This window comes from Solea solea, chromosome 17 (assembly GCF_958295425.1).
Source record: "Solea solea chromosome 17, fSolSol10.1, whole genome shotgun sequence".
NCBI lineage: Eukaryota > Metazoa > Chordata > Actinopteri > Pleuronectiformes > Soleidae > Solea > Solea solea.
The window spans coordinates 15933014-15960864 of record NC_081150.1 but is presented as its reverse complement, the minus strand read 5'-3'; the positions used below and the strand labels follow the sequence as shown (position 1 = coordinate 15960864).

At 39.7% G+C, this 27851-nt stretch overlaps 2 protein-coding genes across 13 annotated transcripts in view; one reads left to right on the top strand and one right to left on the bottom strand.

Moving 5' to 3' along the window:
• The window catches only part of ptprk (protein tyrosine phosphatase receptor type K), a 115339-nt gene extending 107543 nt beyond the window's left edge, over positions 1-7796 (top strand). For 7 of the 9 annotated variants that reach the window (XM_058613080.1, XM_058613078.1, XM_058613081.1 and 4 more), the window contains 7 exons: positions 692-841; positions 1684-1857; positions 3284-3415; positions 4151-4276; positions 4363-4526; positions 4639-4774; positions 5500-7796. In XM_058613080.1, coding sequence (XP_058469063.1) covers positions 692-841; positions 1684-1857; positions 3284-3415; positions 4151-4276; positions 4363-4526; positions 4639-4774; positions 5500-5553 — 936 coding nt within the window. In that variant the 3' untranslated portion in view covers positions 5554-7796. Of the gene's footprint in view, positions 1-691; positions 842-1683; positions 1858-2590; positions 2609-3283; positions 3416-4150; positions 4277-4362; positions 4527-4638; positions 4775-5499 lie in introns of all 9 variants that reach the window. The other 2 variants (XM_058613077.1, XM_058613079.1) reach the window with 1 other exon arrangement.
• Positions 7797-14735: 6939 nt separating this feature from the next.
• The window catches only part of dlgap2b (discs, large (Drosophila) homolog-associated protein 2b), a 93982-nt gene continuing 80866 nt past the window's right edge, over positions 14736-27851 (bottom strand). For all 4 annotated transcript variants that reach the window (XM_058613090.1, XM_058613086.1, XM_058613088.1 and 1 more), the window contains 6 exons: positions 22491-22849; positions 21795-21880; positions 21302-21708; positions 19418-19509; positions 18140-18292; positions 14736-16958 (listed from right to left, as the gene is read on the bottom strand). In XM_058613090.1, coding sequence (XP_058469073.1) covers positions 16743-16958; positions 18140-18292; positions 19418-19509; positions 21302-21708; positions 21795-21880; positions 22491-22849 — 1313 coding nt within the window. In that variant the 3' untranslated portion in view covers positions 14736-16742. The remainder of the gene's footprint in view (positions 16959-18139; positions 18293-19417; positions 19510-21301; positions 21709-21794; positions 21881-22490; positions 22850-27851) is intronic.

Sequence of the window (27851 nt, the reverse complement as noted above, 5' to 3'; positions counted from 1 at the left end):
GCTCCGGAGCATACAGTCACCGGTCTGATACAGCCACATACAGCGCCAGTTTATTCAGCGGGTTTAGCAGGGTTATTGAACTGCTATTGTGCTTCATCCTTATGGTATTTTGACCAAGGCATGTCACTGACATGTTCATTAGGACACCAGGGAACTATTTTAATGGGGGAAATAAGGTATAATATGTCCCCTTTAAGTAACAGTTGCTGTTTCCTAGTCGCTTTAATTTGAAGATAATTCATGTGGATGCAACAACACTTTAAGACGGATCCTGCTTTTCTAATGTATCCTCTGCTCATCATAACAACATGCAGTGAATATCTTGTTTCTATGGAGACAAAAATACGTATTTAAATCTCATATGATACAAAAGTTGCTTAAGGTATTTTGTTTGTTTGTTTCAAGTCCAGAAATATAAGATACCAAAGCCAATCCACAATAGTTGAGTTATAATCATGAGCCTGATCGTTCACAGTCATCACGTCATTCATGACTCCATCTCCCATCACACCATCACTCACTCACAGTGTCTGCATGCTCACGTTAACTCTGTGTCACCGCTGGTTTTTGTTCCCACATCACAAGATGTACCTACTGTGTGTGTGTGTGTTTTATTATCAATTATCAACTTCTCTCTATGTGTGTGTGTGTGTGTGTGTGTGATAACACGTCTTGACTTCCATGTCTTCAGGAGCAGTACATATTCATCCATGACGCCATACTCGAGGCTTGTCTGTGCGGAGAGACGTCCATACCGGTCTGCGAGTTCAAAGCTGCTTTTTACGAGCTGATCCGCATCGACTCCCAGACCAACTCCTCACACATAAAGGACGAGTTCCAGGTAAAATGTCACGATGTTAATCCAGGGATCAGCAAGTAGTAAATGTGTTTGTTTGTTTTTTTTTAAGCAATTGAATATTGGGGCGAAAACATCTTATCTTTATCAGGCAAAAGTGCCTTAAAACGTCTTTAGTCACAAACAAAAGTCCACTTTTGCTGCCTTTAAACTAACAATAATGTGGACGTTGTCTTTCATCAGCAGCTTGTTATGAAGACAAATGGGTGTGAGATATGTACTCGTACATGTACTGTTAATATTTATACTTTTACTGCTTCTTCTTTGAGCCTAACCTATGCAATACTCATCAAACCTGTCTGTCCATGACAACAGCAGTGTTTTTTATTTGTATTTTTCAAACCAAACATTCAGTTTAGGTTAACTGTCAATTCGAGCAACAGAATCTATTTGAATAAGTTCATAGATAAGCAAATAATGTAAATAATGTAAAATCAGATTTTCTTAAATCATCTGTCGGGCCAGGTACTGATGGTGGCGGGCCACTTTTGGCCCGAGGGCCACCAATTGCTGCCCACTAATGTATCTTCACACGATGTAGGAACCTCTAGAGCTGGTTCAGTTCTCTGCTTTCTATCTATTTGCGGTCGACAATAATATCTCCGGTAAAGAAAGTACTGATAAATCCACTGTTTCTGGCAGAGACTTTTTAGCTTCTGCAGCTTCAATCTGAAGCCAATCCTGGCTTTTCCTTAGTCTCGGTCCTTAAGCTCTCACTTTATCCTCTTCCTGCAACACACAAGCACCCAAGCGGTGTTGATTATTTCCACACTTTTAGTGACTTTGTCCTGGTATCGAGTCGTCACGTGTCCGTCTCTTTTGTCCAGACGTTAAACTCGGTGACTCCGCAGCCCCAGCCCGAAGACTGCAGCATCGCTTTGTTGCCTAGAAACCAAGATAAGAACCGCTTTATGGACGGCCTTCCTCCTGACAGATGCCTGCCCTTCCTCATTACAATAGACGGCGAGAGCAGCAACTACATCAACGCCGCTCTGATGGATGTAAGTCTATCACACACACACACACACACACACAAGGGTTGTGTTATTTTCAACACATCAAACAAGAGTAGTTTGGGACATTTCACTCCTTTTTTTTAAATAATAAAAATAAAAAAGTCTGTGGTCCCAAACTGCAGTCACACATTTGTTGAAAATGATACAGATTTTAAGAGTTTATTACACACAACTGATAATGGGGGGGGGGAAACAACACATGGATTTTACACTCACACACGCAGACTCCCCTCCCTGTTTGTGTGATGCTGTGTTTGTGGTTTTAGCAGCAGAAGGCTAGAGACAAATCCAGGTTCTGAAAAAGACCATTAGCTTCTCTGGCCGCCACCCAAACATTGCTCTCATTGGCGACAGATGACGCGCGTTTGTACTGTGACAAAAACAGAGTCGATTAAAAAGTACTGTAGGTTGAAAATGCAAGGTAAGATGGAGCAATGTCTGGTTCCTGTCAGTCGTAATTTGAAGTTTGGTTGCCAAAAAAACAGAACATGATTGTAAGGGTGGATTAGTTTCATTAATAATGTTTGAAAATGTAAATGGTGTGTAAAGAAACCTTGCTTCTCTCCAACAAAGCTGTTGGAGCACAAAAAAATACTGTAAATGCTGTAAAACATTATGGAGGTCAATCCGTTTTTTTTGTTTTGTTTTTTTTTTCTTTAAAAAAAACTCTAAAAGTTTAGCTGAATTAAACTTACTCTTTGGCCTCTCTCTAACCAAGCTGTCAGAAGAGTTCCAGGTAATGGGATTTTTATGTCAAATCTCCAATACTGGATTTGTTTCATGGCTTCAGTGTCGTTCCACCACCAGGTTCATGTCCCGCAAAACCATTCACTGTAAATCCTTGAACCCTGAAAACCCTTGTCATTTTTACACCACAGTCATTCACACCCATGTCACATATTTGGCTGCATACTCTCATCCAGGATGAGTTGGTTGTCGGTCTGTTCCGTCAGTTCACGGCGTCAAGAAATAACCTCGGCTTTCCTGAACTGACTGAACGTGAAGAAAACCGACCCACATACATGTAGATGTAGTGAATGTATGTCTGGTGTATATGTATATGTACTATATGTATATGTATATGTAATGTATGTCTGGTGTATATGTATATGTACTATATGTATATGTATATGTAACGCATGCCCCCTTGATGCCTTGGATAGACCTAGTGCATGATCATGTGACCAAACATCCCCTTTAAAAACATGTAGTCGCTGTGTCGTGCTCCACAAAGTGTCTCACTCCTCTCTGCTGTCTGTGTTCCTGTGTGTGTGTGTGTGTGTGTGTGTGTGTAAAAAAAATATAAATTAGAAGTCATTACTCACTGCTGCTGGATTAAAGTTGATTGAGGAAATGACACTTTCTCTGTGAATGAAACGTCTGATATGACTTTTCTTTCCGTTTCCCGCAGAGCTACAGACAACCGGCCGCGTTCATCGTTACCCAGCATCCTTTGCCCAACAGTGTCAAAGACTTTTGGCGTCTGGTTTACGACTATGGATGCACCAGTCTAGTGATGTTGAATGAGATTGACCTGGCTCAGGTAACTCAAAAAGAACTGAAAGTGAATTGCCTGTTTACAAAACTAACTAAAACTGAAATTGTCGTCTTTTTAAATTAAAAAAGTTAGTTAGAAAAATCCTGAAAACATGCTTTAATTTAACTTTAACCTCATGTTCTCTTTCAACATTTGAGTCACTTCACTCATGCTTCACGTTTTCTGTCATCTTACTTCACTTGCACAGCTATTCCAAAAAAACTCTTGCTATACAGAGAAACTCAGAGACAACAAGCCCAATGATTCAAAACAATAACAATAGAAGGACTAAATAGTAGAACTTCTAAAATAGAAGAAATGTATTATCCTCAAGCACAGTCAGAACAGCCAGGATTTATGGCATAATCGTAAAAGTAGTTCTTCAGTACTCAACCTCTGTAGTAAATAAAATACTGGAAGGATTTGTATGATGAGCTGTGTGGAAAAATAAAACAAATGAATGTCCAGATTTGAGCTGAACATTTGAGTTATTGAAAATCAGATGGAAAATGTAGTAATTAATGCTTTAAAATGTGAGTCACAGAGAACGAATAAAGTAAAAAGAAAAACTGTGTTTAATTTTTGCCAAATTGTCAAAAATATCATATAATACACACATTTAGTGGAAATTGTAGTCGTTAAAAATGTTTAAAATATAAAATTGTGCACTATAGTGTGAATATCTTGTCATGTATTGTATATAAACACAGTATTTAATGTATGTACTGTGTGGTGTTCCAGGGTTGTCCTCAGTACTGGCCAGAAGAGGGCATGCTACGCTACGGCCCGGTCCAGGTGGAATGTATGTCCTGCTCCATGGACTGTGATGTCATCAGTCGACTCTTCAGAGTCTGCAACCTCACCAGGGTCAGAACATCTATCTCACTGTCTGAAATCAAAGACAAACCCTCATTTTTATTCAAATCTTAAACGTTTGTTACGTGTGGTTTCAGCCTCAGGAGGGTTACCTGATGGTTCGCCAGTTCCAGTACCTGGGGTGGGCGGGGCACAGAGAGGTCCCCGCCTCCAAGCGCTCCTTCCTGAAACTGATCCTTCAGGTCGATCAGTGGCAACGCGAAGGGGAGGAGGGAGAAGGAAGAACCATCGTGCACTGCCTGTGAGTACACAGCAAGTCCAGTATTCTCTCTGTTTAAATGGCCTAAAATAACCATAATAGTCGTCATCAGTTTGTCGAAAAGAAAATTCTCATGAAACCTGTTTGTTTACAGAAATGGAGGAGGGCGTAGCGGAGTACTCTGTGCCTGCAGCATTGTGTGTGAAATGGCCAAGAGACAGAGCGTGGTGGACGTCTTCCACGCCGTCAAGACGCTGAGGAACAGTAAACCGAACATGGTGGACACTCCGGTGAGCTGATGACAAGAGGACTGAAACAGAGACGGACAGAGAGTCTGTGTCTAGAATTGATTTTAACGATTGACTTTTTGCTATCAAAGATTCTAACGTGAACATACACAAACTGCTCCTAACCTCTGGAGCAGGTTACCCCCTGATTCTGGGAGTTTTTAAAATTAAACTCGAAACATATTTATTGAGAGTGACTTTTTATTGTCAGTAGCACAGTGACACTTTCCCTTTTCCCTCTTAATTGTACATTTTCCTATTTTTTGGGTCGGAAACATTTTTTTTTCTTTAGATTATATTATCATTTTGGGTCTTTTCAGTCATTTTTGAGGGGGTTAACATGTACACAAACTATGGAAACTTTGCAATGCTCTCTATAAGGTGAAACGCGGATAAAGCAAGCCAAAACTAAGTTGCGCCGAATTTCACAAAACTTGGTAGGAGCATGTTATAGCACAAGGCGAACAAAAAAGTTAATTGGGACAATGGCCTCAGCTCAACAGGAAGTCCGCCATTTTGAATTTGGTATCCATGTTGGATGCTAAATGAACAAACTCATCTGAGCACGTATCGTACCGACTATTCCTTCTTTTTTAACATTGATTGATTGATTAATCTCGTGAGAACTTGTGGCAACAAGACCTCGTCCCACGCAAAACTAGTGTCATAAACATGTGATGATGTGATTATTAACTCCAGACGACCTGTGTGTGTGTGTTTCTCTACAGGAACAGTATCGCTTCTGCTACGACCTGGCACTGGAGTTCATCGAGTCGTCCTAAACAAAGGAGAGACGAGGAGATGGAGAGAAACGGCCAGAACACCTTTTCACTTCCCCTCGTGTTTGATTCTTTGCTTTCATTTGCTCCTTGCATCCCTTCTTCACATGACACGAGAGAAACTGGCTCCAGACAAAACAAAGGGAAAGAGAAGGAGCAGCGAGGAGAGTTCACTCCTCCTCTGCTTCACATAGAGCCTGTGTATGTTTCCTGGTATGTTATGCTTCTCCTTCACATGGACTGGACGCCTCATGCTGTTTCAGCTGCAGTACTCCGTGTGCACTGTAGGTGTCCCACTCCTTTGCTCATGCAAGATGCAGCCACAGCTTTTTATTAAAAAAAAAAAATGAATAAACTGCAGTCGCTCGGTGGCTCCACTCGTCCGCTCGCTCTCACGCTAAATTTCTGAGTAACTTAAAGTGAGTGATGTTGTGAATATTTGCAGCCAACCTTTTTTTTTTTTAGTACAAGAAAGAAACATCGTGGCCAAACTCTCTGTGAAAGCTTCTCTTTAACGCTCTGTACAGCAGCAGCAGCAGCAGCAGCAGCAGCATCTTCATGTTACTGGTCACAACATAATCATGTGTTTGAGTATGTAACAGCCATTTTGTCCCCATTGGTTACACACAGAAGAGAGAAAAGTCATTATTATACGTTTGCTTTTTAGCTTCTTAGAAACGAGACTGACAAACGAATCAAAAACATCGATCATGTTTACATGAGGGAGTTTTAGGCTTTTAGTTTTGTTTGTTTGTTGTTTTTTTTTTACATCATGAAGTGGCAACTTGAAAAAATGTGTAGGATTTTCACTAAAAATGTATCTTTTAAAAAAAAAAAGTTGAATATGTATCCTTGTTTGTGCAGAGTTGATTTGTGATGTCTGATTGCTTTTTCTTTTGGAGGATTTGAAGTCGTCTTTGTTCCCTCTGCTTTGTAAACATCGAACACTTTTCATTTTCTTTTTGTTCAGCCGTTGTAAATTTAGCTTCATCACATTTTGTTTCAGGGCTGGGCCCAATGCACTTTCAATTCAGCCAAATTCACAAAATGGGATATCTTTACAAAAAGTGCAAAAGACAAACAGATTTAAACATTGACTGACAGCAACAAATCTCCTTCGTGTGTTGAGAAAGGGAATTGGAAGTGAACTGACCCCAGGCTTCATTTGTTTTGTGCACTGGTGGCCAAACGTGTACGTTTTTTTTTTTTTTATTATTTTCTTTGCAGCTGATGTTTATTCATAAGCCAAAGACTTTGTGTAAATATGTCTATATGGATAAAGCACATTGTTTGTATTTATTGTTTTGTTTACTTGCATCGCTTGTAAGAACAATCACTCTCCATTCCATTGTTTACCACCAGCGTTTCTTAGAACTGAGGGTCAGGACGCAAAATGGGCTCCCGGGTCGTTTTCCCCTGCGGAGTCTCCAGAGTATTCCTTTAATCGGTCCTTAATGAGTCCTGAGGTAAGAGACGACGTCACACTCAAGAACCCCCTGGTTAGACGCTGTATATTAAAGCATAGACGTAGTTTTTTGAGTATTTAGGTGGAATTCAGTAGTATTGTCTTGTTTTTTCACTTAATGGATCTCTGTGATGTTACCGTGGTTTCTTTGTGTAAAAGCCCATTGCTCTGTGTGTGGTCGGTAGAACATCCGTGCGTTTGCAGAGTATTTTTTTGGATAAAAGCTCCGATCACCTCTTAACGTCTTAGTCTTCGGGGATAAGCCGTTTATCTTCACCCTCGTATCCCCGCTCGCCATTACTCTTGGACACACACACTGGACTCAGTGATGCAAACAGGCTTAGCGAGCGGGAAGAAACACATTTATCGTGCCTAATTATTTGAATTTACTTGTTGATACGAGCGTTTCAACAGCTGTTGAAAGCGGTCGGATCACTGACGGATCATGATTCAGTGTTTTCATTCATCATCAGAATTCTCCATGAACGACGCAACGTGGTTCTTTTTGTTCACAAAAAAAGATTCCGAAACAAAAACATAACAAAAAAAGGAAAATTGTATTGTAAATAAAACGTGGTTGGAACAGGAGGAGAATCCCTGCTCGTCAGGATGTTACTGTAAATAGACTTATCATGAAAAACTTCTAAAAAAAAAAAAAGGCTCTATTGTTCGAATGAACAGTAGAGATTTAAAACGATGGATGCAATGTCAGAACATTGGTTCTGTTGTAGATGTCAGAGATTGTACTCCTGGAGGATTCTGCGATTTAAAAAAAAACAAACAGATATTGTTTAAAAAATCTTTAGTCATGAGTAGAAAACTTTATTCTGTTGGTGGATCCTCAGTGTTCACTTGATTTTCCCCAGATGTCTGGAGAGAAAAAGTTTAGAGGCCAATTCACTACGTTGCTACAGTCGTACGTTGCCTTCAGTGGTTTGAACAGTTGGACTAAACTGTTGTTTGTCTCTATAGCATGCAGAGAGAAAAGTGAAGCAGTCAGTGAAAAATAAAAAAATATAGAGAGAGGAGGGGGGGAACTGTTGAGATGCCAATAATTCCTCCTTAAAGAATCTGAAGTCCTGGCCCCTGAGGAGTCGTGAATGACGCTGGTTTCTGGGTGAGAGGCCAGTCTGAGTGTACAACTGACATTCATGGTTCATAATTATTCTTGTCTGTAATGTTTGGCTTCTTTGCTGTAATAAAGACCACTTCTTTAATTAAAAAAAAAAATCTGTTTGGACTCTTTCTTCTGGCAGCGAACAATTAAAATCACTGGCGAAGAAAAGGACACAGAGGAAGACGAGGCCTGCGCGACTGGTACTTGGAATTATTCTGCCCGGTTACATCGTTCTCCTGTGAATAAAATCATCACAGAGGGATTAGAGGCAGATTTCTTCTAACTTTTTTTGTAACAGGTTTCTGAAACAATTCAACATTTATAATAGCAGTTGAATGTTTTGCAATTCTTATATTGAAATATCAGAATATTTGTCATTCTCTCTCATTTCAGACGACTTCACCATCTGCTATATTCAGATCACCTGCTCCACCATGATTAGTCTCACCTGTGTCCAATTGATTCATCGCTCCTGTCCTCAGTATTTAACCAGTGCTCAGCAGTTTCTCTTATCTGCGTTTAGAAAGTCTTCCCGCATTTTGTGTCCTAGTAAGTGACCTGTTTTTTTGGTGCTTCGCCTCCAATCTCTGCAATTTCTTTCTTTGCCTGTGAACATTTATTGCTTCAACCCTAAGAACCACACTGTGCGATCGGGAGTGAGGACAACTGTGAGTGGTACTGATGCATTTTTAGTACTTTTCCCCTTTAACCTCATAAATGCTCCATGAACAAATACAGTGAGAAAATACTGATCACCAAAGTTAATTCCTCTTCCTCGCATATACTTCACACACTGGTATAGTGACAATAGATTAAGGAGCAAGATATAAGGTGACTCTAATTATTATGCCAGGCTTTTGAGAATATCTTTGTAACTCATTCCCAACATAAAATAAAACTCAGTCACACTATCTCTATCCATCCCGAAGCTTCAGCCCTCTTTGCTCACTTTACTTGTGCAGCTCTCTTGGTAATTCATGAGAATGTTGAGTGTGAACAAATTGGTGAATTCAGCTCAACAGTATTTCTGATTTATCTCCAAGTACCACCAGAGGAAGCTCACGTACCACTAGTGGCAACCATGGGATAAATGAACAAAAACATACATACACAGATAAACCCGATGCCCCACGACTCCGTCCTTTGAATTCTCAAATAAAAGTGACACTTTTCTCTCACACCCACGTTGTTTTCTTTAAAAAGTTTAATTTGCATAATTATTTACAACAGGTGGTAGATAGCAGTATTTAGAAGTGTCAAAATATACTGAGTCACATTGATAAAGCAGGGGAAAATAATAATAAAATGATAATACAAATTGGTGAAATCATTTTGAAAAACTTGCATTTAGAAAAAGAAAAGGAGAGTTTACAATTCATTTATAGATGAGTCTAAAAATGAAATCCTCTTAAAAATCAATCTTACAAACACAAACCCGATCTGTAAGATGCCGTAATATTGAATAGCAATGAAACACTAAATAATACATTCATTTTCACTATCCTGCATGCTATCTGAAGATCTTATAAAATAATTGTCGACAAAAGGAAACGTTAAAACGACAAAATAAACGGTGGTCAAGAGCGGAAAATAGTTCCATTTAAATTAGGCATATATTATATATTTATATATGTATATTTCTGTACAAATACTGAATATTTGGCATTATATTAATCCTCATTATTGATATATCTAACAATTCAAAATAGTTTTTTAAGCTAACCACAAACCTTTATGCTATCTTTTTTGTTGTTTTTTTTTGTTTTTTTCTCATATCACATTCCAAAAACCCATAAACAGGCCTTTTTGTTATTTCTACCCACAGCCACAACACGAGACATGTCTCCACCAAAGGCAAACAAAACTGTGACTGCTCTCTCTCCTCATAAAACAAAACGGAAACGTGAAGGACAGCACGGGCAGGTAGGCATATCATGACCATATTCTTTAACATAAACATGCAAATTCAAAATAATAATATGCAAATATGGACAACTGCATATTGTGTTTGTGTACATGAGAATTGGTGCGGAAAATAGAACTTAAATTCCCTTCTTCTTTGTTTATGACTGATTCACACTGACCACAAATCTATAGATATGGACACTAACATCTCAAATAAAAAAAATAATCCAACAATAAGCAAATATTTTAATTTAACATCACCGATAGTAAAACATTTTGCCTGCTTAAAGAAATTTGGATCAATGATTGTGAAGCTGCAGCCAGGGTACAGGCTTAAAATTAGCTTACCATCAAGACTGGAAAAAATACAGAAACTATGGAGGAGGATTGAGGACACATGAATTTATTTATTTAAGTCATACTTCTGAATATAATCTCAGAATTGTAAAATAAAAATCTCAAAATTCTGACTTATGTCAATCAGAATTCTCTCTGAATACTGACTTTAATCTCAGAATTGTGACTTTAAAAGGTGGCCCTAATCCTCTTCCGTAATAAACAGATAGCATGAACGCGTCCAAAGCTTTAGCAGAGATGCTGCTAAAGCTGAATAAAGCCTCCTTGTTTGTCCACCTCATTTTTGTGTACAAATAAAAACTAAAAAAAACAACAACATTTGACGTCAATAACCAAACTTTACACTTGACATGTTGTCAACTTTTGGACAAACAAAAGCTAGCAGTGTGTCTGCTTTCACTGCTATGCTAGGCTAGTTAACTGCTAGCTGCAGCTTAGCAGAAAGATGTGAGCACAGTAGGTGTTTTTCCTCCACTTAAATGTCTTTAAGTAACATCTTTCCACCTTATTTTCTGTCAGAAGTCAAAAGATGAGGATGAAAAGCCAACCTACATGTATATAGACTGTATATAAATTAGGCTTATTGCTTGAGGAGCGTTGTACACTTGTACACAAATGACTTCATTTATGAGAAGAGAGAGCAAACAATAGAAAGACATCTTTGCAGCGCAACTGTTTCAGAAACAAGGAGAAAAGCTTTCAGTGAAAAGCGAAGGGAGTCTCACTTAAAAATTCAGGAATTGTGTGACAGATTTTGTGGATATCCTGTGTGTGTTCTTGTGTGTGTATTTTGTGAGGACCAAAAACCATAGGGAGTGAGGACTTCTTGGGAATAACCTCTTAAAATAACAGTTTGAGGGGAAAAGACTTGGTTTTATGGTTAGAATTTGGTTTAGGTGAGGGGTCTGCAACCTGCAGCTTGTGTTTGAATAGATGGAAGCTATTCCTGACATTTGAAAAAGTACACATATGCAGTCCTGTCCATCTTTGGCTCCACAGCCAGGCAGGTTTTTCTCAAGCATGAACTACATAAAATATTAAATATATAAATAACTACATTTATCGTATTATATATGATATAAGTGGGTTACGTTTTAATAATAGTAATTATCCAAAAACAGTGGAAGGACAAGGTCTACATAATTCAAGATAGTATTTTTCTCCTCTATATAAGAGGTTGGGTATAATAATATAATATTAATTTCATAAATGCAAATAGGTTTATGTGGCTCTAGATTCATTTTATTTGGGTGGAGAGTGAACAAAAGTGGCTCTTGCAGACCCCTGGTTTAGGTTAAGGTTAGGTTAAGTATCCTCACTACGAATGCTGTGCAAACGTGTGTGTGTGTGTGTGTGTGTGTTTGGTGTGTGCTGATTGTCAGAATAAATCCCCCTCCCCCCCCTCCAAAAAAACCAAACTTTCAGTAAAGTATAAGGAGAGAAGTCGTTTGATTCAGCACCTTTTTCAGACTTCTCTGAGGTTTATCTTCACGACGACTGTTAAGAGGTGTCCGACTAAAATGTGGTGTCCCGTAAAGGTTGTAATGTACAAGTGTCTGTCTTTGCGTCAAGACTTAACATAGAGAAGGTGACAGGGGAAAAAAAAAGAAAAAGTAACTCTACGTTATCACGTCAACACGGATAATTCGAGAGCGTCACTTAATTCTTTTCAGTAACTGTTAATGTCAAGCACACAGTTCTGCTGTGTGAAGGAAAGGTGACGTGCACCAGGGCCGAAGCACTGCTGCATAGTACACAGGCAATGACAAACGCTTCCTGTGGAGATTACAACTATCATCCTAATCTGCTGTGTTCTCTCGTCTTCACTATGAGGTAAACAGCTGTGCCTGCCTGTCGTCGTATATGAAAACACTATTGCACTTCTCGGCTGGTCAAGTTTTGTCAGTCTGCGGATTCTGTAGATGTCGGCATCAACATCGCGAGATTACAATATCGCAGCAAGGAGGAAAAATATAGATGATCTTTGAATAAAATATCCTTTTTTTTTTTTACTTGCTTAAATAGATGTTGCGTGCACTCTTTTATCTTCAATGTCAAGAATCATGTAAAATGTAAATTAAGTGAACAAATGTTCCCAAATCCTCCTTTGATATCCTCTACAGTCGATGGTATTGTGCTGAAGTTTATTACATTAAGAAGTTTGAACTTACTGGATACAAAGTAAATATACGTTTTCAGTCCAAACCCAGCCCCAGTTTCCAGCCCTTTGTAATGTTTGTTTTTTGTTTGTTTTTTTTCCCAGACAAACTCACACCCTAAAGAGTTGTTGCAGTCCTTTTTTTTTTCTCGTGAATCTCAAACCCAAAAACACTTACTCACAGAGTCTTATGAGAATCAAACTGTAAGGCACCTGAGGATTTTGTCATGTACATAGTTGCCAAATGTCTAAGCCCCTTGTGGCGCGGCGAGATGAAACTGTGTAACACAGACGACAAAGTGACAAAAAAATATCCAGTCTCTCAAATCGTAAAAAGAGACAACAACTAAATGGAACCGTGATCACAGACTCTACGCGAAACCACGAAAAATACATTTTCTTAATGTCTATAATTCTGTTGTTGACGTGTTTGTGTGTGTGTGTGTGTGTGTGCCTCTGTGACCTTTGAGGACATCTTTGCGTGTGAAATCAGCCTCAGTGATCAAGTGGCATCATTTTCCATTCAAGCCCATGAACGAGAGGTCGTTCCACTCACTCCTCGTCAATTCACTCTCTGCCGCTCGGTTTGAGACAATGTCACCGAGAGTGGACCAATTCCACTCTGCAAGATTTTTACCCTTTGTCAAAGTGGAATCTGTTCAAACAGCCTGCGAGGAGATTCTTAGCCGCTAGAGGCGACAAAACAGACAAAAACAAAAAGCCTCTCATTTGTTTGTTTGTAAAGGTAGTTTCTTGAAGTGGGAAAAAGCCCGGGTTGATGACAATGACTTCATACACATGATGGAGTCACAGTATACAGTCTGCGGGAAGTAGACTTGATATGCATGACCTTCAGTCAGGTGGAAGAGCTGTTAGATTTAAAGTAGCCCCATCGAGCTGTCCACGTAAGCCAGATCCACTTTAGCCCCGTTTGAGGGTAAAAAACTTATGTTGGAACGCGTGAAATATAAACGTGGTTTACAGAATTCTCTGTCTGGCTAAAAATGTTTGGGAAATGTTGATTGTAATCGATGAAAAAAGATTTAACTGGATACATGTCGATATAGAAAAGCTCACACTTTGAGTTTGAACAGGTGGAGGGAAAAAAGAAAATAAATATGATGTTAATCGACAGAAAACTCTTAAAATAAAATAAAGGATGATTAAATAAAAAACAATCCCAGTCCTTGTTGAGTAGTAAAAAAAGGGAGCTAAGTAAGTAAGTAAATTAGAGAAATGGTTGAACTTTAAATTGAGCCCTTTGTCAGTTCCTTTTATTATACAATATAATGCACATGGATATCCAGGGGAAGACTTTTATTTAAACTGGGATACAATTAAGTAAAGTATGACATTTGAATAAAGGGGATTACTTTGTATATACTGTACTGTACTGGTGCTTAGAATATTCTCCTTTTATGACAATAACAACAGTGTATAAGCTTCTGTTCTTCTGTTTGAACTGTGATTGTAAGGATAAGGACGGGAATTATGGACCAGAATGACACGTGTTAAAACATTCTACTATATTTACTTTGTTATTTCTGGGGAAACTCTGGGATTTTTTATTGATTATGTGTTAAAAAAAACCAGAAACATTTCCTGCAGAAACCTAAAGTCTACATTATCACGCGTGTCCTGGCTTCTTTTTATCAAGGGTGTTGTATTAAAATAAAACCAAATACACGATGAAACATACGGATATCAAATGAAATGGACGTAAAAAATTAATGAAAGTTCAAAAAATAACAATTTCAATGTGCAGTTTTGTTGGATTTTTAGCATCTGCTCATGTCCTGTGAGATATATATATATATATGTACATATGCATATATATAAATACATATATATATATATACATATATGTGTATATATATATATATATATATACAGTATATACATATATGTATATATATATATATATATATAAATATATAAATATATATCGTCTGTCTTTTTGCATCGTCGGGCCTCTACATTCATGAATATTTTTGGTTAAGGCCGTTAAGGTAGAGTTTTTTTTTTGTTAGAGATTTAGCACTCATGTACACAGAGTAAAATACAAAAAAATTGCAGAGTAACTCCCCTCCCTGTGTGTTATGTACCTTTACCAAAGCTCTTCCACAGTCCACACACACTGAACTGTTCCCCCCACTCGGTGCTGCTGCAGCAGCAGCAGCAGCATCATTCTCGCAGCCCTGGATCCACATTAGTTTTAATTAGCTGGGATCAGATTTGACAAATGAGGATGAATGGGAGTGTGTGTGTGTGTGTGTGTGTGTGTGTGTGTGTGTGTGTGTTGACGTCGTATAAAATGTGGACAATGATGCATTTTTCAGCCAGCTTATACTGTGAGCAGCACTATGCCCTTGGCTCAGTGTGGGCATGTTAAGACTTTACTTTGAAGGTTTGTAATCTTTCTCTCTCTCTCTCTCTCTCATTAATGATTAATAAATATATTTTTCCACGTGAGAAACAAAAACTGTTAAAAACCTTCTCCTCATTTCCATCACTGAGGGCAAGAGCATTGCAAAGATGATCTTTCCTAGAGTCACAATCTACCGCACGTCATTGGAGAGACAAACGGGCACCATATTGTTAATAAATCTCTATTTAAAAAGTCCTTGAGTGTGTGTGTGTGTGTGTGTGTGAGCGTTTGTGTGTGCACAGAGGGTAAAGGACAACAGTTTTAGAGTAAAAAGCAGCACCATTTACTATAGTAACTGAATATTGTTTAAAGTGTCATTTGCACCTGTCTTTCCTAGACTACATGAGCAGATCAAAAAATAACAACACAAGTGTTTTTTGTTTTTTTTTTCATTATGCACCACTCGGAACAAAGGTCTGGACGCAGTTTTGTTGTGAGATCAATCATTTCTCCTATGAACCAAGATAGAAACACCAGTAAGGACAAAAAGCGCTCCGTGTCAAATCCACCCACAACTGCTTGACCTATACAGATACTCTAAGACTGTGATGCTCGCTCATAGTCGCCCTAGATACTGTAAGTGTCATCAAAATTGAGTAATAGAAGAAGTGGCCCAAACGCCAAATCGGAGAGAAACGGAAAAAAAAACAAAAAAACACAACACAAAGTGCAGTTTGTGTGTGATCTAACCAGAGTAACATGGAATTCTGTGGTAAATTTCCCCCCATACCTGTCCTTGCAATTCAACTGCAACGATAATCACATGAGCTTCATAAACTACATTTCCCTTGGAAATACAAACATGAATATTATAAGGTGCAAAATGCATTGTTTGATACAGTCGCCACCCCCGTCCAGGCTGCACGGACGCGTATCTTCTTTTCTTTTTCTTGTTTTGTTTTGTTAATAATTCATATTTGTTCTGCAGTGGAAATGTATCCAGCAGCAAACGGCGTCCATGGATGTTATCAGATGTGGAGATTATAGAGGGGTAATATGTGAAGGGAAAGTGGAATAAAATGATGTTTTAGTCTTATTTCAGCAACACTGGTCAACAGCTGCAGCAGTCCTGCTTTAAAGAAACGATGAAAGACGTTCCACTGGGACAAGATTTTAACCTCGTACATGGCAGGGATTTGAAATCATATCGTGTTTTTTTTTTTGTTTTTTTTTACCAACTGTCATTAAAGTCTGTGTGAGAATGTGAATGTCTTTTTTCTTTTGTTTTTTTTACGTCTTTAGCCCGAGACCACTGTTGCTGGTGAAGGAAAGTTGCACTTGTTTCCCTTTAGATGTGGCGAGTATAGGATTACTTATGCTGCTGACACTGGAGCAATGGCAGTGATGGAGAAGAACAAGAGTTTAACAGTGATGGATACGATTTTGTTTGATGCTTTTGAAACTAATATCATGTGAAATGTCGTTGTTGTTTTTTGGGTGTAGCAGCTCATTCTCAGGGTGCAGGACTTAAAGCTACACTAGGCAACCTTCTGTTTGCAGCTCACAGGTATGCAAACCTTTTTTTTTCAAAGATAATATTTAATGCTGGTGTGTCCAGTTTTTTACTGTTTTGGAGAATCATCTGTGTCCATATATTGTCGTTTAAACTGATAAACTGATTTTTTTTTGTGCCCAGCATAGCTTCAGCGTGCGACGACCCCAGGGAATGACGACACATAAAGACAAAAAAAAAAAAGACGAGCCACGGTGACGGCACAGGAGGGAGATGGACGAAAGGAGCTGTGAGGTGAGTCGGTGGACCTCAAAGTCGCGTCTGGGCTTCGGGGATGTAGATCTCGATGCTGTCCGCTCTCTCTGTGGCTGAGTTCTGTCTAAAAGAAGCTGCGCGTTTGGCAGCCAAGAGGCGTCTGCGGGCTTCCTGTCGCTGGCGGTCCTGAAGGTCCAGAGAACGCTCCCGCGTCATGCCGCCACGCCCCTTGGCCGGCCGCTTTGGCAGAGGTGGAGGCCACTTCCGCTCCTTGGGTTTCAAAATGACACACATTAGGGAAAAAATGTTTATCATCGCAGCAATATCACAAGAACAGATGATTTTAGAGGGGCCAATGTATTGGGTACACTTTTTCAGCATCTCCTGAACACAAATATCTAAGCTGTTTTCCTCAAAAACAACCGTCAGAGCTGAACTAACATTCAAAAAGTTTTGCAATGCAACGCAACGCAATGTTTCCTCTGATTGCCTGGCAATCTGCCACTGGATTAAAAACAGGCGCTCGGCTCGCTTGCAGGAGATAAAGCCGACACACAGAGCATCTGTGTCACTGTGAGCGCTCGGCTCCACGGAGCTCGCAATGTGCTCTTGAACTGCTGGGGGTGAATGACACCCCGTACGACTACAACTGTAGCATGAAGATAATGATCCAAGTGCCCCGAGGAGTCTCATCTGTCTCTCAAAAAAAAAAAAAACCACACACATTATAACTGCTCCTCCCTCATCCACAAGCACCACTTTTAGCAGTGTGTGCTGCTGGGTAAACTGCTGCTAATGAAACTGGTTTGATATCTTTAATGCTTACTAATAATAATAATATTTCATTTAATAGCATCAAAAAGTACCAATATATGTTACTGTCAATGCATTCAAATACATGTTGTCTTATTTATAGCCACTGACAATAGCTCTTTGTTTACTAAGTACTTTTTGACAGCAGTGTATATGACATATGTCATCTAACCCCAGTATTTTACACATGGTACTAAGTATATGGAGAAAAAGTGCTTTCACTCATGTGTGTGCCGAGAACTAACAAAGGCCTATAAAGAGCAAGTGCAAATGTCATGATTGTAGGAATGAGAATTTATACTATAAGGATTGACAGGAATTATGGACCAGAACTACATGTTTTAATACATTCTACTTTATTTACTTTGTTAAACTACTGACAGGAAGTGGGAAAAACTATTCACTCATAGGTTCATAGTGTGTGAACATCCTGTGGAAACCCAAAGACTTTTAAGAACTCAGTAAAACTGTTAAATGTCTGAAATCTGAATTTTGCACTATTGACGGCAGAGATCTGATAAATATCTGAGGGGAAATCATTAGAGGCACCTTTCATGAAAATGAACCAGGTAATAAGTGATGATGCCATTATTCTGATTATTCTGTCTACTTTACTCTAAAACTGCGAATAAATTCACCTTCTTCTCCGGACTCTCCACCAGCTGCCACTGGTTACTCTTGATCTGCTGCAACTCATCAAACTTGGCAGTGACGTCGTCGATGGAAAGCTGCAAAAGGTCCCAGAATCCAGCCAGGTCCTGAGATGTGGGTCTGGGCATGGCACTGGGGTCCTGAAGACACAGTGGAGCGAAGAATGTTGTAGTCTTAATATCATGGCTCCATTTGAACCTCACTATTCCCACCACTAGATGGCAATATAGCTCCAATATTTAATTTTCATTTTCTTTAAAAGCATATTTGGTAACATGTGTCCTATAAAACAGTTATTACTTTCTGTTCCAACAACAAGTATTAAAACAAATGACTCAAAGGAAAGATGATTTAATTAGATCACATAATAAATAAACCTTTTGAAGTAAATTAAAAACACAAAATTACTCTATTATCCATTATTACCACAGACAGGAGACATTATAATAACTGTGAACCCAAACTAAAGTCAATTCTAGCAAGTCCAAATTCAAAGCTGGACTACCCCGCACTTCCTCCTCTGTCCAGCAGGGGGGTGGGGGGACTATCTGAGAGCCCAGGGCAATAATCTACAGCCTGTCACTACCAATGTTCGACTTAATTCATCACCCCATTATCTATGAAGAGACGGAGTAGAAGAGTGCAGGCCAAATCCACACTCAGTGAAAACACACACACACAACTTAAAGCAGTGAAAGACTAGATATCAGCTTCCTCTGCGTTTTTTGTTGTTGTTGCTGTGCTTTAAACAGGTGTGTTTTATCTGTCTGTCTGTCTCTGTCTACTTCACCGTTGCTTTCTCCTGTATCTACAGACACATTCCCACTCTGCCACGACACCGCCGTCTTCGTCGTCGTCGTCTCATTTATGCTGACTCGGGGTAGTTAGCCGAAGAAAAGGTATAATTTCACCCTGTCGACGTGACATGGTGGCTAAACAGTGAGACAAGCGCGCTAAGTCCATTACTCAAACTCTGAAGTCCCATTCAACCCGGCTGCGGCTGTGCACTGATGGATAGCCTTGGCACAAGGTGCTGCTTTCTATTGGAATTCCCCTTTTGTCCACAGTGGGGTCAATACAGGCAGAGGGACGGTTTCACTATCGATCTGTGATGGTCTGTTTCTGGCATTCGCACAAGTGCAATTCCAAGAACGTGGAGACAATGTATAAGTTTACTCTCCCCCCCCCCCACCCTTCATCTTTTTGTGTGTGTTTTCCCCGTGTGACATGTCAACATCATGTGTGCTCTGTGGGACAACACTCACCAGATTCTGCTGACATAACCAGTAAAACTGCTGAAACTTTTGAGACATTAGTAGCTGAGCACTTCCCACTGCACTCCGGATTTTCCCTAAGACTGGTGGACACAAACACACATGCAGAGAAACAGAGAGAGAGAAAAAGGCAACATGGACAAACGCTTGTTTTTAAACCAAAGGGAGTTCATTCACAGTGATCCACATTCACATTGAGGTAGATCAAAAAGTCAGAGGAAAACTTTTGCAAACAACTTAAAAAAGCTTTAATTATCATGGCATGGCTGATATTCAACCTTTTAAAAATCAAACACAGGCTGCGTCTTCACCAGAGTCAAAAGCAAAACCTGTTGGTGTTTGTTCTGTCCAGTGTGTAAAAAAATGGTGACATCTAATTATAGGATTGCAGAGTCCCAGGTGCAACTGGGAAACTACGGTAGCCTTTGAATACCAGGCCGAAACACAGCAAAACGAACCCTAACCCCATACGTCTGATCCCAGCTCTGTTAGTGAGAGAACAAGCCAGCACTCCGGCGTGTTTGCCTGTTTGAGCCTCCATAAAGCAAAGCACTTGCTTAAAGGCGACATAGACCAGAAGCTCCAATTAACGCTGCGTTTGTGTGTGTATCTGCGTCATTACCTCGTTTATGAAACCCTAAAGTTTCAGAACAAACAGTTCAGCCACTGCTGAATTTTATTGTTTTCCTGGGCTCTGCAAAGCGGATCGGCACTTCCCTATGCTGATGATGTCATCAGAAAACCTCACCACCGTAGCGCCTCCTGGTGGCACTAGTCCGGGCACATCCGGTTGCGTACATTCAACCGCAGAAGAAGAAGAAGAACGGCTCTTGTTGTAGCTGCTGAGATGCAGAGCATCCACCGTGCCAGAGGGGGAGCTGTGTATCTGAAAGCTGGCCTATCTATTACGTCACTTCCAGGTACCTGGCCAATCACAGGACAGTGGGAAAGCTCTCGTTGGCTGGCCAATCACAACACAGTCCACGTTCTGGGGGTGTGATTTTGGTCTGAAACAGCGCGGCTGACGAGAGCGTCAGTGAGGAGATATTTTGATCGGCTCGTTTGCAGCGATTAGGAGGTTTTTAACCATGAAAACAAGTTAATATATGTAAGCAGACCTCAATAACTAACATATATGTGTGATATAAGCATTCGATGTCACCTTTAAAATACATGTAAAAGGCGTTTTTTGTAAGGCTACAGAAAGTAAATGACTCTTATTTTAAAGCAATGGCACACTTATACAAACATATGCATTTGTGTTGCATTTATTTCTGCCAGTAAACCTTCTTAAATCTCACACACTGGACCTTTAAAGCAGGCATGTCCAAAATCCAACCCGGTCAGATTTTGTACAGCCTGCAGCTTTGTTGTCGCTGTTTTTTTCATGTATTATTTACAACCAGGGACAGACAGGGATAGAAAATTGGCCCATGTCACCTGTTGTCCCCATTAGCTCAGCTGGTAAGGACTTGTGCTTTGAAACCAGAGTCCAGGGTTTGTAACCCAGCCATGACAGGTTCATCTGTTATTATGATATCTTATTTTTTCACTTGTTCAATCCTGCGTGGCTTAGATCTGGTTACATTGCCATTTAAAAATGCTAATTTTGACAATGAAAATAGAATTATTATAAAATACTACTGTTAAAAAAAAAGGGTCAGAAAGGACCAATCGGCCACTGGGAATCCTCACATTATCAAAAGGTTTGGACACCGCTGCTTTAAAGGGTTGAATATGACAATACCATGATATTCAAAGCAATTTAGTTGTTTAAAGGAGTGATTCTCATAATAGTCTACATTGATAAAGTTCACATCATGACAAGCATTGATCTCAGATAAAAACAAATAAAGTTACCCTCAGGACACTCACTCTCCTCTGACAGGTCATGTTCTTCTGCCTCTCTCTCCATCTCTTTGCACCATCCCTCCAGGCGCTTTGTTTCATTGTGAAGGAGCTGCATGAACCAGCTGCCGTCCCTGCGCAGAGGGGACACACGGCCTGTGTCCGCACTCTCCAGGCTGGGTTGGATCAGCCAGGATTCAGGCTGCGGGCTGGTAGGCCGACTGGAAGGCCGGTAGTCCTCCCGGTAACTAAAGAGACCCTGCGTGCGCACCGTACGGATGGCTCCATACTGCGTCGGCGTGCTGGGCTCAGAGTGGCGGCCGAAGGCGCCACCAAACTGCAGGCCCTTGTCCTCCATGGAGGGAAAGCCCTCCAACTCCATGTCCGCTTGCACCGCAGTGGTCACACTGTTTGAGCGCTTGAAGCGCCCGTGCCTGGAAATGACAGTGGTGAAATGTGAATGAAATGACTTGTAAACAAAGAATAACTATTTCTCTGTGTGTGTGTGTGTGCTACATACCGTTTGTGACCTTCCACCTGGATACCTATTGAGTGGAACTGAGGAAGGCGTTTACTTTCAGTCTCAGAGTCGGTGACAGTTTCCACCTGGTAAATATGAACACCACAACACCTCCAAACATCAGCATGAGCAACAGAAATAGTAAATGTTGATTTAAAGCTGCAGGGTGGGATCTTTGCGTTTTTTTGTTGTTGATGATGTTTGTTGACCTTTGTGAACAGAAATGATATAACATTTTTTATTATCTGCATCCTTTTCTGAAAACGGGCTCTGTAAAGCAATACTATTTAACCTGACTGAGGGAGCGTTTGTATGTATACAGTGGCAGTGCTGGGGCGGGTTGGGTCAAGAAGTGATTATTCCATCAGCTGGATCTTTTGAGCAGTATACTTCACTTCACTTTGCATGGTCTCTTCTTTGTGACGCTCTGGCTCTTCTAACGTAATATTGTTGTTGACATAAATCACTTCCTGTGTGCAGCTTGGGAAGGTCACAGATGAGTCAAAAACAAAACACAAAGAGTGGTTAGGAGCTTAATCAGCATTGTGTGATCGTATTTGACAATGCCTTGAATGCAACTGACATTTGTTTCAATTTAAAAGTTACATACTACAGTTTTCATTTTCCACCGATCACAGATTATACATTTCTATTGTCCATACTGAGGAAGACAGGCGAGCAGGAGTTCTTTGTTACCTGTATCCCAATTGAGGAGCGTGGGGTTTTGAGGTACTCCTCGGCCTTGGACACCAGCACTGCTTTGTCGCATGTCTGGACAGACGTGTGGCTGCCCAAAGACGCATGCCTCTTGCCTGCTGCTGACTCCATGGCCATGGTGACCGCCTTGGTGCTGTCCAGGCTGTCCGTAGAGCTGTAGATGGGACGGCCAAGGCTGTCTGTGGTCCACAGACCACCCCGTGGATGCCTGCCCTCCTGGTAGGCATCTTGGGTGGACTCTGTGCTGCTCTGGGCTGTCACAGAGATAAGAGGCTTGGTGGTGGTGCGCGGGGGCACAGGAGGTGGAGTCTTCTTGTAACTGGGAGGATATGATACCACTGGATAGCACAAGCAGGATGAGAGGACGAGGACAACGAGGCAAGACAAGGGTAGAAGGATGAAATAAAAACATGAGAATGTAAAAAAAAATAAAATGTGGCCAAAAGCTGACAAGGGCCAAGTGGTGCAGTACACCTGCATCACACAGTGTGTGATGGAAGAGTGTCATAGTGTGATTAGACATTAGAGGAACTCAAAGTGGAGGCGATGTCAAAAAGGTGAGAAGCAACAGCTGTTTTTTTATGCGTTTCTGAGGAAATGGAATGAAGGATGAAGGGAAAGTTTTGCTCCTTCTAGTACAAGTGGGAAATTAGTGGTAATCCATCCAGATGGACCTCACAGCAGAGCTGGACATGCACCAACTTTACTTAATTACCTTTTTATATTAAGCCTGACTTCATATGTAGTTTTTTTTTTGGCAAACTGCTAAAAATAACTTCCATTTTGAGATAATGGAAAAGATAATAGCAGTCTTCGATACACATGGAAGCCTAACGTCCAATTTAAAGTGCAACAATTGTATAAAACTTGCAAAAAAGCCTCTAAATGCTATCTATCTATCTATCTATCTATCTATCTATCTATCTATCCATCCATCCATCCATCCATCCATCCATCCATCTATCTATCTATCTATCTATCTATCTTTTTAGTATTTACACAGGTGAGTATCTTGGACATTGAATAAATGAATCAATACAGCAATCAATACTGATGTGGTTTGATTACTCAAGCATGTTGGTTTACGAGTGTAAACAGGTGCAGACAGCTCCCAAAATACTGCACACACACACGCACACACACACACACACACACATACGCAGGTTTGCACTCCTAGTGACTTCCATTCATAATGCCTAACTTTAACCATAACCACAAGCCTAAACTTAACCAGTGCCTCAGAAATGAGTTTCTACTACTGGTCCTGACAAGTCAACGGTTATACCAGTTAAGGCCACAAAGGTAAACATTTTAAACAGAGATTTATTAATATGGCGTGTGTAACACACACACACACACTGTTATCCAGTTACAGATCTGACTTCCTTCCAACTTGAAGGGGCTGCAGTTCGGCAAGACACGGTGGGTGGATACCAAACTGAGAAAAGCACAGTGACTCAGCCCCTACTTATCGCCATGCAATCTATTTTTACACATTCCACCCGTCTGCCTTTGTTTCTAAAGGGAGAATGTTACAGATTGCTCTGTAAGGGCAACAAACTGATAATCGCCCCGCATTTCTGTAATCTAGTAGAGACTGTATTTTCATTCATTGCTCTGTCAGTAGAATGCGTAACTGTTAAATTCTAGTTTTGCCATATGTATCACATTACTGCAGGATGATAAAATACTTGCATAATTCCAGTGCTCGTGGCTTTTTCTCATTCCACATTATAATCACTTTATGAAACTGCAGTAAATGAATGGATTCGCAGTAGCACACATACATTATAATTTTAAAAAAAAATTTCTCCATTATATTTCTACACTGTTCACAAAGGTTGTATTTATTTGTTGCTATTGTACTTTTACATTAAAAAAAAGCACTTTCTGTACAGCGACATTTCAATGATGGCACACATTCTAAAAGCGATCATCACTTGAATCAGTATCTTTGGAAACAGAACTGAACACACTAACCTTTATCAAAGAAAGATTTAGTGCAGTTAGCGTATTATGGCCGCGTACATTTCAGCTCTATAGTGCTTACAACCAGTAAGTGTTTCCAGACTCTTAAATGTGTACTGATGGTGGTGCGATGAGAAAAGGTCATCGGGTTTTCAAAGTTACTTCTCGAGCGTGAATGTGTGCCACACACACACTGTCACAGTCAAATAACCTCATTTGCAGAGGTATTGAATGAGAGTGCACTCCCACAACAGGATGATGATAAATACTCTAAATTAGACTGTCACCAGAGTGTATACGATGAGTCAGCACTACATGGTTCATTCATACATTTTCTTGCGTGCCTAAATGGGCTGACATTTAAGGCCAGACTTTGTTGCCTTGTGCACCAATGTTAATACGCCGGGCATAATCACACAATTATTTGCTTAAGTTGGTGTTGTTTAGCGAAGACCTTTAATTTGCTGACTCCTCTTCAGAATAAAGTGCCCTACTCAGTGAAAGGAGAAAAAAAGACAAACTACAAGATATTGCAATAACAATGACTGGACAGCAGATGTCCTCCTATGGACTTTTCATTGCTCTGGGCAATACAGGATCATGTCAAATATAATTCTGGTATTTATGAATATTGTATTACTATCACAAGATTTAATTAAAGCGGCTTATAATACCTGAAGCTAAAATCAATAAAATAAAGGCTTCCTTGTATTTATACATCTTAAATCAGCTCTACTTCTTGTAGATACAACACAAAATACTGCCTTTATAGTATGACGTTTATACTAAAGCTTTATAACTCCAGCTTTATACTAAAGAAACTCATCAATATAAAATAAAACACTGACAAAAGACATTTTCTGTGCAAGTATTTCTTCTTCTTCTTATATAGTACGTTTTTAAATTACTATATTATAATTAAATTTAAAAAAAAAATTTAAATTACTTTTGATACTTAAGTACAATACTTTCACTTAAGTCAGTCAGTCAGTCATCATCTACCGCTTTATCCTCTGCCAGAGGGTCGCGGGGGGTGCTGTGCCAATCTCAGCTACATCGGGCGATAGGCGGGGTACACCCTGGACAGTTCGCCAGTCCATCGCAGGGCCACACACAGATAGAGACAAACAACCATTCACTCTCACACTCACCTCCTAAAAAAAAAAGTAAAAAGTTTGACTTCAACTTCTTCCAAAGTCATTTTCTTCTAAGATACTTGTACTTTTACTCAAGTATCCCTTTTAGGTATTTTATACAAGGCTGGGAGAGTATTTATAGTATATGTTAGCTACATTCTGCTAGTTTATACTTTCAAGAAAAAAAAGCCTGAGTCACATATCCCTACAGGACAGCCCATGATCAGGACATATGGCAGAATAGGCAATAATAAGTGCACTATTTTCTCTCATATATCATTTTACATTACTACTACTGTGTCTAATGTACTCATTTTAAATTATTGACGCTAAATATAGACAACACAATGGACTGATTTTAATCAGTTACTATAAATAAATTATAGATTAATCTATTGTTGTAACCTTTTTATTAAACGTTACTAACATTAAGAGAAGCCTGTGAGATTAACACTATTTGTAAAGTATTAAATAGAGCATATAAATGATGAAAACATGCAAGCTAGCAAACGTTTCCTTTATGGTGGATCTACACCACGTGGTACATGCACCTGCACCTGTTACGTCATGACGTCAGACGTGTGACTCGACGCAGGCAGACGTCAGCTAGCTTATCAGAGTCCAAACAAGCAGGACTGTGTGAATTAACACTCGCAGAAGTAGATGGAAATACTTTGGAAATGGTTTCAAAACTCTGTAAGTACTTTTAAAAACGTTTTTTCGCCACAGACCCGCTAAAAAAACCCAAACAAACAAACGCCATCATCATAACACCAACAGTAGCGTCAAAACAACCGGATTTTTCCACTGCGGTCAAGTGAGCCGTCATTCGTCTTCGCGTAGTCAAGTGAGCCGTCATTCGTTTTTTTAAGTGCGCCCGTGCAGTCGAACTTACGGTGAATGCTGGGAGTCGGCTGAGAATCAAAGCTAGTTTGATACCGGCGCGATCACTTCCGGTTTTCAAAATAAGACAAGTGCAATCAATTTCTCAAAAATTATACAGTAAAAATGTTTGATAATGACTGAGGTAGTAGTCAGCATGCCCCTGAAGTCAACTGTGCCAACCATTGTCTGAACTTATGGGCCAAAGTGATTTTATTGTACAGTAAAAATTGAGTTTTCTGTCTTTTTCTGAGTAATAAAAAAGACAACTTTGATGCTTAATTTCTCCAAAATTATACAGTAAAACTGTTTGATAATGACTGAGTGAGTAGTCAGCATGCTCCTGAGGTCAACTGTACCAACCATTGTCAGAACTTATGGGCCAAAGTGATTTTATTCTACAGTAAAAATGGAGTTTTGGGCCTTATTCTGAGTAAAAAAGACAACTTTTACTCTTAATATCTCAAAAATTATACAGTAAAACTGTTTCATAATGACTGAGTGAGTAGTCAGCATGCTCCTGAGGTCAAATGTACCAACCATTGTCAGAACTTATGGGCCAAAATGATTTTATTGTACAGTAAAAATTTAGTTTTCTGCCTTTTTCTGAGTAAAAAAAGAGACAACTTTGAGGATTAATTTCTCAAAAATGATACTGTAAAAATGTTTGATAATGAGTGAGGTAGTAGTCAGCATGCCCCTGAAGTCAACTGTGCCAACCATTGTCAGAACTTATGGGCCAAAGTGATTTTATTGTACAGTAAAAATCTAAATAAGTTAAGGAAAATATTTAGTTCAATAGCTTCTGGCTATCAGCTCGATTGATTGCACTTGTCTTATTTTGAAAACCGGAAGTGATCTCGCTCGGTATCAAACCAGCGCTGATTCTCAGCCGACTCCCAGCATTTACCGTAAGTTCGACTGCACGGGCGCACTTAAAAACGAATGACGGCTCACTTGACCACGCGAAGACGAATGACGGCTCACTTGACCGCAGTATTTTTCCGGTTTATACCTAATCCTGAAAAAAAAAACAAATCATAGCTATGATTCAGAATAAGTCAGAATTTACAGTTGAAGTGTTTTCAAATGTTTGACATGATTTATAAATGCACAATTTTTGAAAAATATTTTCATTGCAATATCACAAAAGATATATTGACTGTATATTGACTTATGTTAATGTAAATTGTTCCTCAAACTAGTTTTGTTTGGCTAAAAATGTACCAAATATTTGGACAAATCCTCAAAACCCAACTCTCCCTGGGGCGATTACAGTAGGGTTTAAGTGTTTGCATTGACATTTATTTGAAAGTAACTTGTTTTCAGATTTGTATTTACTTCTTTCAGCAGT